General features: G+C 51.2%; 1 protein-coding gene across 1 annotated transcript; it reads left to right on the top strand.

Moving 5' to 3' along the window:
* The first annotated feature begins 346 nt into the window (after positions 1-346).
* On the top strand, positions 347-2,652 carry LOC102858437. The gene is made up of 6 exons (XM_006899180.1): positions 347-364; positions 528-972; positions 1,121-1,344; positions 1,738-1,896; positions 2,000-2,051; positions 2,636-2,652. Exons 1-6 carry the CDS (start codon positions 347-349, stop codon positions 2,650-2,652), a joined length of 915 nt encoding a protein of 304 aa, XP_006899242.1.
* The last annotated feature ends 11,318 nt before the right edge of the window (positions 2,653-13,970 follow it).

Raw genomic sequence — 13,970 nt, 5'->3', positions numbered from 1 at the left:
CCCCTGCAGCCTCTCCTCAGGCTTGGCCATAAGAGAAATGCCTGCCCTGTTTGCATTTCTTTAGCTCCCTCCTACTTAGGGCTCCCCTGGGACAGCCATCTTCTGGGTAGTGGGGTGGCAACCAGCGCCCTCATGGACCTCCAGTTCAGCAGCTGACCCCTCAGCTGTCCGCATTGCCTCTGCGACCAGCACCCGATGTGGTCGCACCCACCCATTCCTAGTGCTGGAGAAATTAGGGTGGGTCTCCAGGCCTTGGGACCTGAGCGCAGCGTGAGACCTTGGACTGTGTGGGGTGGAGGCTGGTCTACAGGTTTCACAGAAGAGAAGGATGTGGTTTGAGGGTGACATGTGGGGCCCCGCTGCGGTGGGGTGGAGTTTGGCTGTGGTCAAGAAAGGGTGGGATGTTGCGGGTTTGGGGAAAGTCGCGGCACTAAGGTTTAGGGAGGGGTCGAGAGCCCTGTGGAAGGCACGGGGGCACCAGGGCCTGGCACGACCCCCGCCCCGCCGCGCCCCGCCCCCGCCCGCAGTGCCCGGATGTGGGTGACGTGCGGCCGCCATCTTCCCGTGCCGGGCAGCCAGCGCCAGTTGGAGCTAGCGCGAGCCGCTGCCGCCGCAGCCGCTGCCTCTGCCTCTGCCGCCACCGCCGCTGCCTCTGCCGCCACCGCAGCCGTCACTGCCACTGTCAAGTCCTCCGCCCGCCGCCTCCGCCATGTGAGTCGGCCGGCCGCCGCCCGCGCCGGGCATCCCCGCGCCGCCCCGCCGCCCTTGGGAACGGGCAGCGGGGAGTGCCCGGGGCTCTGCTCGCGCCCCCCACGCCACCTGCACCCAGAAGCCTGATCCGGGCCCGTGACTGTGCGCGGGCGCCCCGGGAACCTGCACCCTGGACGGGCCCGCGCGGACGATGGCCGCGAGAGGGAGCGGACCGGGTGTCCGCCCGCCCCGCCGTCCCCTGTCACCGCGGCCGCCAGTCATGTCAGGTCGATCCTGGGCCGCGTCTGTTATGTCACCCTCATTTGACGGGCGGGGAAACTGAGGCCCGAAGGGGGAGGGGCCCCAGCTCAAGGTCACGCAGATTTTCGGCAGTGGGGCTCAGGGCTCCCATCGGGTGGCCTCCTTCCAGGGAAGGAGAAGGAAGGAATGGATGGATGGACAGGCGGCTGGGCGGAGCCCGGGCTGCGGGTCCAGCGCCCAGGCCCCAGTCTTAATCCGCCCCTGCCCCTCAGGTCTGCTACCGGCGCCACCGCCCCCCCTGCGGCCCCGGCTGGGGAGGGAGGCCCCCCTGCACCCCCTCCAAACCTCACCAGTAACAGGAGGCTGCAGCAGACCCAGGCCCAGGTTGACGAGGTGAGTGTGGAAGGTGCTAGGGGTTGGCAAACAGATGTGGGAGACCATATTGGGTGGAGATGGTCATAGGTGGTTAACATTTATGTGTTTGTGGACAAAGATGACCATGCCCTATCTTTGCCAGCGTGTCCCTGGACGAGCTCTGGGGTGTGTCAGCCAGGGGCAATTGTGTTCTGGTGATGGACCTGAGCCTTGATAAGTAGAGGAAGCTGCTATGATAGCTGAGGCTTCTGGCTACTAGCACACCTCTAATGTGTCCCCCTTGGGTGTCCCAGACATGTTCCATTTGTGTCCTGGCATGTTAACCTGACAGCATTGGGGTGCATGTTCTGTATGTGGCAAAATGGGCTCGCGTGTGAGGAATGCCCTTGTTGAGGTGGGCCCCTCCCTCAGGTTGTGGACATCATGAGGGTGAATGTGGACAAAGTCCTGGAGCGGGACCAGAAACTGTCGGAGCTGGATGACCGCGCAGATGCACTCCAGGCAGGGGCCTCCCAGTTTGAAACAAGTGCAGCCAAGCTCAAGCGCAAATACTGGTGGAAAAACCTCAAGGTAAGAGAAGGGGCAGCTGGAGGGCAGGCAGGGGACTGATAGATAAGTAGGAATATCCTATATGTCTCACGGACCAATGGTACCCTTTCCCCCTTGCTCCTAGATGATGATCATCTTGGGAGTGATTTGCGCCATCATCCTCATCATCATCATCGGTGAGTTGAGGAGGGGGTGTCCTGAGCCCTTTCTTTGGAGAAGTTCCCCTTGTGGGTTTTGAAGGTCATTAACCTTCAAAAAAAGATAAATAGCTGCCAATGGCAATTCTGATTCATCCAGATTTCCAAACTGGATGTTGTGTAGCCTGCACTTTGCCTGGCTCTGGACAATTTTTATTACAATTTTAGAAATAGGAGAGCTGGTAGAGCTCCACTGTCCCGTGAGACTCTTTGGACCTGAAAACCCAAGCTGGGCACCCCGGAACTGGGGAGTGGGAGAGCAGGGAAGAACAGGGGACTCAGCATTAGAAGGTAATCCCCTCACTCTTTGAGAGCTGGTGGGCTCAGAAGAATAGAGGTCTGTGGCCCCAGGACCATACTTTTGAGTTGAAGTGACCTCAGAACTCTCCTGTCTAGCCCACTTGCTTTTACAGATGGAGAACTAGGTCCCAGAGAGGGGAAGGGACATCAAGCAGCTGGGATGTGGGGAGGATGGGAGCAGGGCCAGGCCTGACCTACTGCTTTCTTTCTTTTTCTCTCTTCCCCTACTCCGTCTTCCTCCTTCCCTTACTCTCTCTCCACAGTTTACTTCAGCACTTAAACCCCTGAGGAGCCGCCCTGCCCAGAGAGGGGCCTCTCCCCCTACCCCCAGCCGCTCCTCCACCTCTCAGCCATAACTTCCAGCCCCCCTCCCTTGATCCATGTGTGTGTGTGTGTGTGTGTGTGTGTCCGTGTGTGTGTCCCCTTGTAAATAGCCAGCTGTTATTTATACATATATTATATATATATTTGGTCTGTTTGTAGTTTTATTACTAGATGATATTTCCGGTTGTCCTTAACACCTCTTCCTGAGGATCCCATCACCTCCTCTCTTTCTCGCCTTTCCTTCCCTCTCTTCCTGACCAGCCCCAGATTCCTTCATTTGCATCTGCTATGCAATAGTCCTTCCTTTCCTCTCCCTCCCTCCGATTTAGCTGATCCTTCCTTCCTCCTACCCTGGCCCTCCACTCACTCACCCTTACCCCACCTAACCCTCCTCTCAAAGCAAAAAGCAGCTGTCCAGGCCTCCATAGGTGCATCTCGTTTGCATCCATTGGGAGGCGCTGTGACTCTCCCCACTTGGTCCTGAGAATCCCAAGGTCTTCTGGGAGCTTCCAGTATGTTGATTAGCATATCATTTGCATACCATCTTTTTTGTTGTTTGTTTTCTTTTTTCCCCTCATCACTCTCAAGCCATGTTTCTTTTTTACAGAGGAGTCTCCTTTAGTCCTTGTATAACTTTTTCATTTGCACATTACTTGCAGGTGGTGGGGAGCCTGGGCTTTTAGGGGAACCAGGTTATTCTGTTCCCTAGAACTGCCTTCTCCTAGCCCCTCTAGTCCAGTTTTGCCTCCCTTACTCCCATTTTCCAAACCTCTTGTTCCCTCTTCTCCCTCCCTCAGCTGGTGTGTAAGTGTCTTGGAGTTCAGTGTGTTATGATGGACCAATAATTCTGCCACTTGGGGTCTCTCCCCAATTCCTCCTCCCCAGTTTTCATGTGGGGAGCTCAACTGACATTCCCATGGGATCTCCCTCTTTCCCATCTTCCTGATTCACCTCCTCCTCCCTCCAGGAGAGTTGGAGGTTGGCCACAATCTGATCTCTTTTGGGAGGGGTAGCTACCAGTGTTGGGGGGGGGCTATCACTGCCTTGGGGAGGCATGGGGCAGGGCAGAGAATCCCCTCAGTTCCTGCCTGAAATCTCCTCTGGCCCCACCCCTCCTGGGGGGTAGGACTGATAATTTACCCGCCAGTGGGTATTGTCCCCATCACTGCCCAGCTTCTCTGACTGCCCCCCTGAATTCAGGGTGGGAGTATTAGTCACTGCCAATGTTTGTATAGGACTTGTTGGAAGTTGAGGATCGTCTGCCCTCTCCAAGTGGTAGAGCTCAAAGAGAGTGAGCTGTCCCTTTCTTAAGGGAAATGGTAGATGAAGGGTCAAATGTCTTTTTAAATGGCACAAATTTAGGGTCTGAGGATGCAGTCCCTTAACTTGCCACTGGAGGCGACCCCCAAGCTCTTTCTTCCTTCTGCACTTGAAGTTTTCTCTGTGGAGGGGGAGCAGGGACAGCTGAGCTGTGGTGTAAAAGGGTAGGGAGAGATGCTGGGGGTTGGGGGCACTGTGTTCTAGATCCCCCATATTATCCCAGTGTCCCCTGCCCCCCTCTTCCCCTGCCCTGTGCCCCCAATTCTGTGGCGCATCCAGATTGTGAAAATGTACAATAAATGTGTGGTGAGTAACCATGCGGTGTCTGTTCTAAGATCTCTTAATTATTGGGAAGAATTTGGGATCTGCAGGTATAACTGAAAAATTGAGATGATATTTTGAGAAGAAGGGACTGGGCTTTGCAGAATGGCTTGACCTTGGGCAGCGCAAAGTGTGCTCCCCAAAGTGACCATCAGGCAGGGTGAACAAAGACTTTAATGGGGAAACGTACATATGACAGCTGTGTTCCTTAGCCTGGTGAATCCTTCAGTCTGGGAGCCTGAGCTTTCTACATCCTTGCTGCCTGGCATTCACATCTGCTGTGGGATCCCTTCTTTCCTCATTTTAACTCTCAGGTGTTTTTCACTCACTCCAATTATCACTGAAGTAGATGACCACCTTATTTGAAGCTTTTTTTCTCTATGTCTAGCACAGTGCCATCATCCAGAGGGGCTGACAAATATTGTTGAACTGCTCAGGTTACAGAGACCACCAAAGTGCGTCCTGGAGCTGGCTATAGAGCTAGCTACTTTCTGCACCCCCTGAACCCTGAATTGTCTGGCTAGTGACTCTAGACCCCACACCCAACTTCCTTAGCCTTCAAGTCCATGACTCTCCTATATGATATGGCACCCTATCATCCCTCTCCCTAGGTGCAACAGTGAGTGGGATACTAAGTGAGTTCTGAAAAGTTGGAGTTCTCCAAGGATGCTGAGGACTTAGCATTATAGAAACTTTACTGTTCCAAGAAGTTCCCTTTAAAATGTTTATCTTCAGGACAGTTTCTGGAGATTCGGATTCAGCTATTCCAAAAAGGGGCACAGGTGATTTTTAGAATTACTCACTGCCATCAAGTTAAAACAGACATAGACCTGAACGTCCAGTGGGTTTTCAGAGATAATAAACAACACAGGAGGAGACTGCTTTTGGGATTGCAGTGCAATCATTAGGCCACCAGAGCTTCCTCAGGGTCCCAAAGCTCCCTTAAGTAAGTGTTGGTGGGTCTTGAGTCTAATAAGATGCATAGTGACTCTATGAACAACCCATATGAACATGTCCTAACCTATGTCATCCTTACAATCTCTGACACACTCAAGCTCATTGCTGCAGTTACCGTGGCAACCCACTTGGTCGAGGGTCTTCCTCTTTCACTACCCCTTCACCTTCTCAATTGTGATGTCTCTCTCCAAGGAATGACCTAAATGAGGTATACAGTTAATATTATAACACCCACCATTTGAGAATTTACTACCTATCAGATACCTTTCAGGTCTTTATCTACCGAATCCCTTCTAGCTTTGTTGTTATGTGTCATTGAGTTGTCTGTATCTCATAGTGACCTTATGTACAACAGCTCTGAACCCTGCTCTATCCTGAGTCAATTTTATTGTCTCTGACACACCTATCCCCATTAACCCAGTCACTGAATCAATCTCATCAAGGGTCTTCCCCTCCTGTGGTGTCCCTCCACCCTCCCAAGCATAATGCACCTCTGCAAGGACTGGTCCCTCATTGCAACATGCCCAAAGTGTGTCAGATGAAGCTTCAGAATCCATTCCTCCAAGGAGGGAGCAGCCTGGTTTCACCCTCTGCAAGACAAATCTATTTGTTCTTTTAGCAGTCCATGGTATATTCAATACTCTTCACCAGCACCACAGCTGAAAGGCATCAGTTCTCCTTCTATCATCCCTAGGCGTTGTCCAACTTTCTAATGCATTGCACGTTACTTGTAAAGACCATGGCTCGGATCAGGCGCACCTTAGTCTCCAGACTGACATCCTTGTTCTTCAGTACTCTGGAGATGTCCCTGACAGCAGACTTTCCCAGTGCAATTCGTCTTTTAAGTTTCTGTCTGGTACCAAGAGTGTTGATTGTGGAGCCAAGCAAACTAAAGCTGTTAAAGCTTCTAGCTTTAGCATCCCTTTTTTTTCTATAATTATATTTTATTAACTTTCATAAACATTTACAGAGATTTTGGGTTTCCATTCATTCACCGCTGCACCATTCTCTCTACCCTCCTCCCAGTTTGTTCTTGTCCAAATGCCACAGTGCTTGTCAAAGCCAGTTCTCATTAATCTTCTTTGTCAGTGTGTCCTTTGCCATTCCCTATCACTCCTCCCTGAGAGAGACTTCACCCTGAGTCATAAGGAAAAGGGGATGGCGTATTCTCTTAGCTACTTCCTGCTGAAAAGGGACGCTGTGGGTTTCAGGGTGAAGATCTTCTCTCACTACTCTAAAGGGCCCATTTGGCAGTAGGAAACACATAGACTATTATGGAGATTGATTTTGGAATTTAGATGCACTCTTATTGATTGTGCTTGGCCGTACATGTTCATATCCTTGAAGATGTATCATGGGGGTGTTGCAACCTAGAAGACACAAATTTGACTAACAAGTTATAAGTACATGAGTCAAAAATTATGGAAAAGTAAAAGATTCTTTCATTGTTCCACAAACCCCCCCCAGGTCCCCTCCACCATGCAGCCCTCGCTCTAGTCTCCTGTGATGACAGAAACACCCAGTTATATATCTCTTTTAAACAGTTCCCTCCCTCCTCCGCCTCAGTGCAGCACACATCATTGAACCCATCTTACTCAGTCTCTCCCCAACCCCAAGGACAGTCCCATTCTACAACAGTGGCATCATGTAATATTTGTCCCTTTGTGACTGGGATATTTTCACTCAGCATAATGTTCTCCAGAGTCAACCATTTTGAATAATATTGCATGAGTTCCTTGTTTTTTAAAGCTTTAGCATCCCTTAAATCCTGGAATTCTCTTTGGTGTCAGGGAATTGAGTTGACCTAGGTTCAAACGTGGGTCCCACACTAATTAGTGTGTTACTGTGGGCATATGACACGTATCAGTATATTGGGTTCTTATCTATGAGAAGGTAGGCAGTAGGCGAACAAGCCTTTCTGAGGTTGTGAGAAGCCCCTGGCGGGAACCACAGCATCCAATCGGGAGGCAGTCATCTTCACTCCTGTTTTCATCCAGCGGTGCTAAAGTCTGAAGACCGTTTTCACAATTTCCAGCTTCTGGAACCTCAGGGACTGTGGGCTGTAGCACCAGCGTGGGGGTGTTGTCACGCCTGGGATGGCCCGTCCCTGTCTCTGCACAACACCCTTCTAGCAGTTATCCCTTGCCCACGCTGCTACCGCTTCCATCCACGCTTGTGCGCAAGGCACGCTAACTGCGCCTGCGAAGACTGAAGCCCAGGGTAGGAGTGTCGTCAAGGAAAATCCCCACCTTCTAGGTAAACAAGTTGCCACGTGAGACCGCCAGCACGTGTCCTTTACAGCCCCGAGACCTGTCGGCCTATGAGAAAGTTTGGAGGACCGGACTGACATTAGCCTTGCCTATCAGGCGAGTGGGGTGGGGTATTGCCCTAGCCAATGAAAAAGTCAGAGGTGCATAGAGGCGTGGTTTCCGGTCAACCTTCCAATTGACGCGGCGGGGTGGCCCTTCCTGCACGTGTATCTGTCACTGACTGTGGGGACGCGAACCAATCAGAAGATGACGGTGCCCTGCCTTGCCAATGGAGGCTATGCGGCGGTCGGATGGCTGCACGCGGCACGGGGCATGGGTCGGCGCCCTCAGGCCAATGAGCTTAAGGGGCGTGGCAACCTGGCTAATGGGCGGGCATGGAGGAGCCGGTCTTTGTCCTTTTGGTCACTATTTGAAGGAAATTGAACCCCTGAGCAAAGCCGAGCGGTGAGTGTACTAGTTTATTATACTCGGTATTGGAGGCTGTGTTCGGTCACGAGGGGTATTAATTGAAAGATCTGCAAGCCAGTGAACATTGCGGTGGGAACTCTTGATAGTTGTGAAAAGTAGGGGCGGGAACTCAGTTCTGGAGGAAAGGGGATGGGCATTTCACATCTTGAAATGTAAAAAGGGTCCCATGCTCCTAACTCCCACAACACATCTGAGGGTGCTGAAGTTCTTGCTACCAGGGAGGTACGGGGAGGGATTAAGTTGGTGCCGGGTATTTTAAGTGGGGAAGCACCCCCATACTTGAAAGATGCATGGATTCGAGTAGGGCAGAAAGCCGAGTACCAAAGCGTTGACATGATGATTTGAGAAAGAGTAGTGCGGTGATTTTTGTAACCCTGAGCCAGTCATATCACGTCCCTCTGTTTCTTTGTCATGTGTAAAAGAGAGGAATTGGGCCTCAGAGGCATCTTTTGTGAATAGGGGTGAGGGAGCAATTGTGGAGATCCTGAGGGGAAGGGTGGGCAGAAAAGGGTGGGATAAGTTCCTGCAGATTGCCTATGCATTTACCTTTTTTAAAATTTTTTTTGCTTTTTTTGCATTTACCTTTTTGACCTCCTGAATGTGGGGAGGCACTATCTATAAATACTACCAACCAGGCCAGTGGTGGTATCTTGACCAGAAATAAGGTGTGAAAGTGCAGAAGTGGGATTCCTAGGAAGGCATGGGGGCTAGTGGCTGCTAGGGTGATCTCTAGGACTTTGTGAGCATGTGAGAACTGAGGAATGCAAGTTGAATGTCTCCCTCCACGTGGGGCCCAAGGAGGAGGAGCAGTCAGTGTTCCCCGCATCAAATTTAGAATTGGCTTAGATTTGGGTCTAGGGAGGGGGCTAGTTTTTCCAGTGATAGGGTGCTAGGATACAGCTTAGAGGTTGGGTAATATTTCATAGGTGTTTGGAAGAAGCCATTTAACAGAACTCAGAATTGAACCCAGACTCTTTTTACTAAAAGCTTGAGAACATGTTTTGGCACAGTTGAGGCAAATTTAGTAATTTTTGAGCCTTAGTCATGGTGAGGGGAATGGGAATGATAATATCCACGTTATGAGATTTCAAAGGGAATTAAACATTGTTTAGCAAAAGGCCTGGGTCAAGTTTTCAAAAGTTTATGATTAAAAAAGCTGGTTGTATGGCTCTCATCTGACAAGCCACAGGAACGGTGAGAGATTTATTTGAATGCGGTGGCTGGGCACTACGTGCCGATTCTCAAATCTTTCTTTTTGCTTCCCTGATTTTACTCTTCAGTTCCTTCTGATTCTCTAGGTCAGATCTCTACATTCCTCCTACTATTTCTTTCCCAGGATCCAAGCTGGGCCACTTGTACTATCCTAGTTCAATTTCCTCATTCTAGACTCATTTTCTTTTTCCTCCCTCCTCCCCTCTGCCTTCGGAACGAGAAATTACTCAGAGGGGCCCTCTGGGAGGGAGCAAAGGTGCTGTTCTCTATGGAACCTGGGCTTCCAACTTCCCTACCCAGACACTTTGGCACCGGGCCAGCATATGTGTAGAGCTTGGCAGAGGAATCCTGAGCTCGAAACTGAGGGAACAGACAAGTGGAGTAGGGTGGCTGCAGATAGCAAAGGCAGCTTTTGTTGGAGGGAACCCCTGCCTCCTAATTGTCTCTCCAGGAATCCCTGGCTTTGGGACTGGAAGGCTGTCTTTGGACTTGGGGAGGCGGTTAGGCTGGGTGCATGTTCTGGGCTGCCAGCCAAAAGAACACGATGTTCCTAAGTGTGCTGGCCTCCGCCCTGTGGGACTGGCCACTTCCCAAACCGCTGCCTCTTCAGGCTCACTGCCCCACATTCCCTTAGCCTTGCCCCGCCTCCTTCCTCTGCTTTGACATCACGACTCTCTCCCGCCCCCTCTCCTCCATTGACGGCAGCAAGGCTTGGTTACTGTGGGGACCGTGAGGCAGGGCAGCCAGTCAAAGCCTTGGGAGCAGATGGGAGCTGCTGCAGCACTAGACCTTCTTGCTTTTGCAAAGGATAAGATACAGAGGTGCAGTTATGAGAACAAAGCCTACCCTAGTGAGGAAAAATTACACGTAAACCCCGGAGCAAATGTGCAGAGGGCGGAAAAAAAGGTTGTTTCTAGGAAAAAAAGTGTCTGAAAATGAGACAAGGGACAGGACCATCCATAGTCAGGGTAAACAGTAAGTATGTGAATTGTGGGAAATATTTTCAAGGAGAGACTAATTTGGGGGCACTGGAAGCCTTTGTTGTTGTGTATTCCTGCTTTGGACTTTGTATGTTTCTAATTTTTAACACCTCTGTGTCCACTAAGCCCACGGGGAATACCACTGTTAAAGAAAGCTTGAGCCATGTGACAGTGACAAGAGTGCACCCACAGTTGATATCAGCAGCAGCTTAGGGACCTCTTCACTTGCCATCCACATCCAACCAGGGAGCCTGTGACTACTGCTAGTCAGAGTCCTGGAAAGCAGTGGAAGGCAGCTCTCCTGGGCCCGGCGCTTTATTCACTCAAATCAAGTTCACTTTCTAGGATTCAGGGTTCAGCTCGCACACCTTTTTTTTTTTTAAAAAAAAAATTCATATCCAACCTCTTTTGTATTGCTTAGCTTTATTTTCATTCATCTCTGTGTTAATGACATAATGATCACCTGCTTTGTAGGATGTGGTGTTTTGACTTGGGTTCTGGGAGATCGAGACTTGTTGTGTTGTTGTTATGTGCCGTTGAGTCCCTTGCGACTCATAGCGACCCTATGTACAACAGCCCTAAACTCCGCTCTGTCCTGTGCCAATCGCACTGTCTCTGACACTCCCATCCCAATTATCCCAGTCACTGAATCAATCCACCTCATAGAGGGCCTTGCTCTCCTGCTCTGTCCCTCCACCCTCCCAAGCATGATGTCCCTCTCCAAGGACCGGTCTCTCCTTACAACATGTCCAAAGTATATTAGACGGAGCCTCAGAATCCTTGCCTCCAAGGAGCCACCCGGTTTAACCCTTTCCAGGACAAATCTGTTTATTTTCCGAGTAGTCCATGGTATTCTCAATACTCTTCTCCAGCACCACAGCTCAAAGGCATCAATTCTCCTTCTAGCCTCCTTGGTCATTGTCCAACTCTCTGATGCATAACAAGTGATTGCGAAGACCATGGCCTGTATCAGACGCACCTTAGTCTCCAGAGAGACACCATTGCTCTTCAGTACTTTGGAGAGGTCCCTAACAGCAGACTTTCCCATGGCAATGCGCCTTTTAATTTCCTGGCTGCTGGTGCCAAGACTGTTGACTATGGAGCCAAGCAAACTAAAGCTGTGTACAATCTCAATCTCTTCACCATCCATCCTGATGCTGCCAATTGGTCCAGTGGTGAGAATCTTTGTCTTCTTGACATTGAGCCTCAATCCATATTGTAGGCTGCAGTCCTTGACACTCTGCAGCAGGCGCTTCAGGTCCTCTTCAGTTTCAGCAAGCAGGGTTGTGTCATCCGCATAACGCAGATTGTTGATAAATCGTCCACCGATCTTGACCCCACATTTCTCCGCATAGAGCCCAGCCTCCCGGATAATCTGTTCTGCATATAGGTTGAAAAGGTATGGAGATAGGATGCATCCCTGGCATACGCCCTTCCCAATTTTGAACCATGTAGTGTTCCCTTGCTCTGTTCTGACGACTGCCTCCTGGTCCAAGTATAAGTTTCGCATTAGAACGATCAAGTGTTCTGGGATTCCCATTCTTCTCAGGGTCAGCCATAGTTTGTTATGATCTACACAGTCAAATGCCTTTGCATAGTCAATGAAACACAGATAGACATTCCTCTGGTATTCCCTGCTTTCAGCCAACATCCATCTAACATCAACTACAATATCTCTAGTACCACGAGCCCTTCTAAACCCAGCCTGGACTTCTGGTAGTTCTCTGTTGATGTGCTGTTCCAGTCGTTTTTGGATAATCTTCAGTAAAATCTTGCTTGCATGTGAAATCAGTGAGATTGTTCTGTAGTTTCCACATTCTGTTGGGTCACCTTTCTTTGGGATAGGAACAAATATTGATCTCTTCCAGTCAGTTGGCCAAGTGGTTGTTCTCCAGATTTCTTGGCACAACTTGGTAAGCATGTCCATGGCAGCATCTGTTAACTGAAATATGTCAATTGGTATATCATCTATTCCTGGAGCCTTATTTTTTGCCATTTCCTTCAAAGCAGCCTGAACTTCTTTCATCACCATAGGCTCTTGCTCATATGTTGTTTCATGAAATTCTTCTGTGTCTTCGAAGACTTGAGCTAGATGAAATATTTTGCTGTAGTGGTCCTTGGCCTTGACTTTCTCTTTTAGGGGTGAAGATCTGAGGTCACTGCCCCCTTACTTTTCTGTGTCCAGGATCTAATTAGCCCTTTTTACCAGCCACCCCATTGGTTGTAATCCTTGCTGCCTGCGCCCCGCTTTTCGCTTTTCGGGCAATCCTAACTGTGGGTAGCTGCATCCTCTGGGAGAAGCACTTAGTTCACTAATTACCACTTAGGCTGCCCTTTTCTCTGATTGACCTTGGAGCTCTTGCCACTGTTTTCAATTCTGAAGTGTCTTTTGGTCCTGACTGCCCCTTTCTTGTTTGCCCCAACGCATCATGCGTGGACCCTCAGCTGCCCTCCTCTCTGCTGTGGGCGGAACGTGAAGTGTCAGTGGAAGAGTGGTTAAAAGACAGGGCTCCCACTCCCCATCATTATGATAGCTCAGGAGGGGAACCCAGGAAAGGCCAAACTGGGTTTCTGTCTCTCCCTCCCCCACCCCTCAGGGGCCAGCCATTCCATCTGGCATGATTTGCCTCCCAGGGTTTGCATTCCTTTCCCCACCCCTGGCAAGAAGACGGTGTTCTGTTCTACTAGGCTGGCCAGTTCAGGCAGTATCATCTCCTGTGGGCCAGATATTTTCCCTGAAGAAGGCAGCTTAACCAACCTTAACATCTCTTCCACTATTCCCAGTGCAAAGCGCCCAACGCCTATTGGCTGGGTGGTGTCTGGGGCCCTTCAGCCCAGTGCCAGCACCCAGATCCACGTGCGCCTGTGTGTGTGACACAGCGCTGACCTCAGTAGAGGCCAGTAGCCAATCAGTCGCTAGAACCAGGTCCCCAACCAATAGGGGGCGGGGTCTGCGGTTCCGCCGGCAGGGGGCCAATGAGGGGCAGAGCCTGGCATTATGCAACCGCCTCCCGGCCCCACGAAGCTTCCACTCCGCTACACGGCAGCAGGCTGGTACGGAGTGGGCAGGCGGCCGGAGGACACCAGAGCGGCAGGTAGGTACCCGGGCACCTCCCCAGAATCAAGCCTTCGGCCCAGAGCTGAGCCTTCGCTTCGCCAACTCTCATGGCCCACAAATCCTCCTGCTTTGTCGCTGGCCACCCCACCCCCTCCCTGGGGACCTAGGTGTCTTCCCTCTCTCTGCAGCTGGCGGCTGTACTGCTGGCTGTCTTTACTTTCCTTACACTTTGCTTTCCCACTTCTCTCACTCCTTGCTCCCAACCTTCCCGGCTCCACACCCAACACTCTGGGTGGGCATGTCCCCTGCCTCCTTCCCGGTTACTCGGGGTCCCCGATTCTGCCCCAGCACCAGGACCCCTTCAGGCTTTCGGCGTTTCCCACACTCCCTTCTCCAAACCCTGGCCGTGCGCCGGCCGTGATGTCAGCCCGGTTCGGACTGGAACATCCCGTCCCGGCGCGCCAGTTCCTGATGTTGGCCGCAGCCTTCCCTTTTCTCCTGGCTCAGAAGGAGCTAGGGCGGGGGTGTGGCTGGACGGGGAACCGGGCGAGAGCGTTCTGCCAACTGTAGTGAGGCTTCTGCTCCGAGCTGAGTGTGTCTGATTCGGATGAGTAAGAGGAGGGGGGAAGAAACGTGATCAGGAAACTAGGGGGCTCAGGAATGTGATGATCACAAAACTAGCAGGCTC

This window comes from Elephantulus edwardii, unplaced genomic scaffold (assembly GCF_000299155.1).
Source record: "Elephantulus edwardii isolate Elephantulus edwardi_28Jun2011 unplaced genomic scaffold, EleEdw1.0 scaffold00246, whole genome shotgun sequence".
In the NCBI taxonomy this organism is placed as follows: domain Eukaryota; kingdom Metazoa; phylum Chordata; class Mammalia; order Macroscelidea; family Macroscelididae; genus Elephantulus; species Elephantulus edwardii.
The sequence above is the reverse complement of the archived record's forward strand: the minus strand, read 5'-3'. Positions and strand labels throughout refer to the sequence as shown.

Excerpts from the sequence above, each read along its gene's own strand:
- LOC102858437 (XM_006899180.1), top strand. Across the intron at positions 1,345-1,737 it reads CCCAGGCCCAGGTTGACGAG|GTTGTGGACATCATGAGGGT; the intron begins GTGAGTGTGGAA and ends CCCCTCCCTCAG. Across the intron at positions 1,897-1,999 it reads ACTGGTGGAAAAACCTCAAG|ATGATGATCATCTTGGGAGT; the intron begins GTAAGAGAAGGG and ends CCTTGCTCCTAG.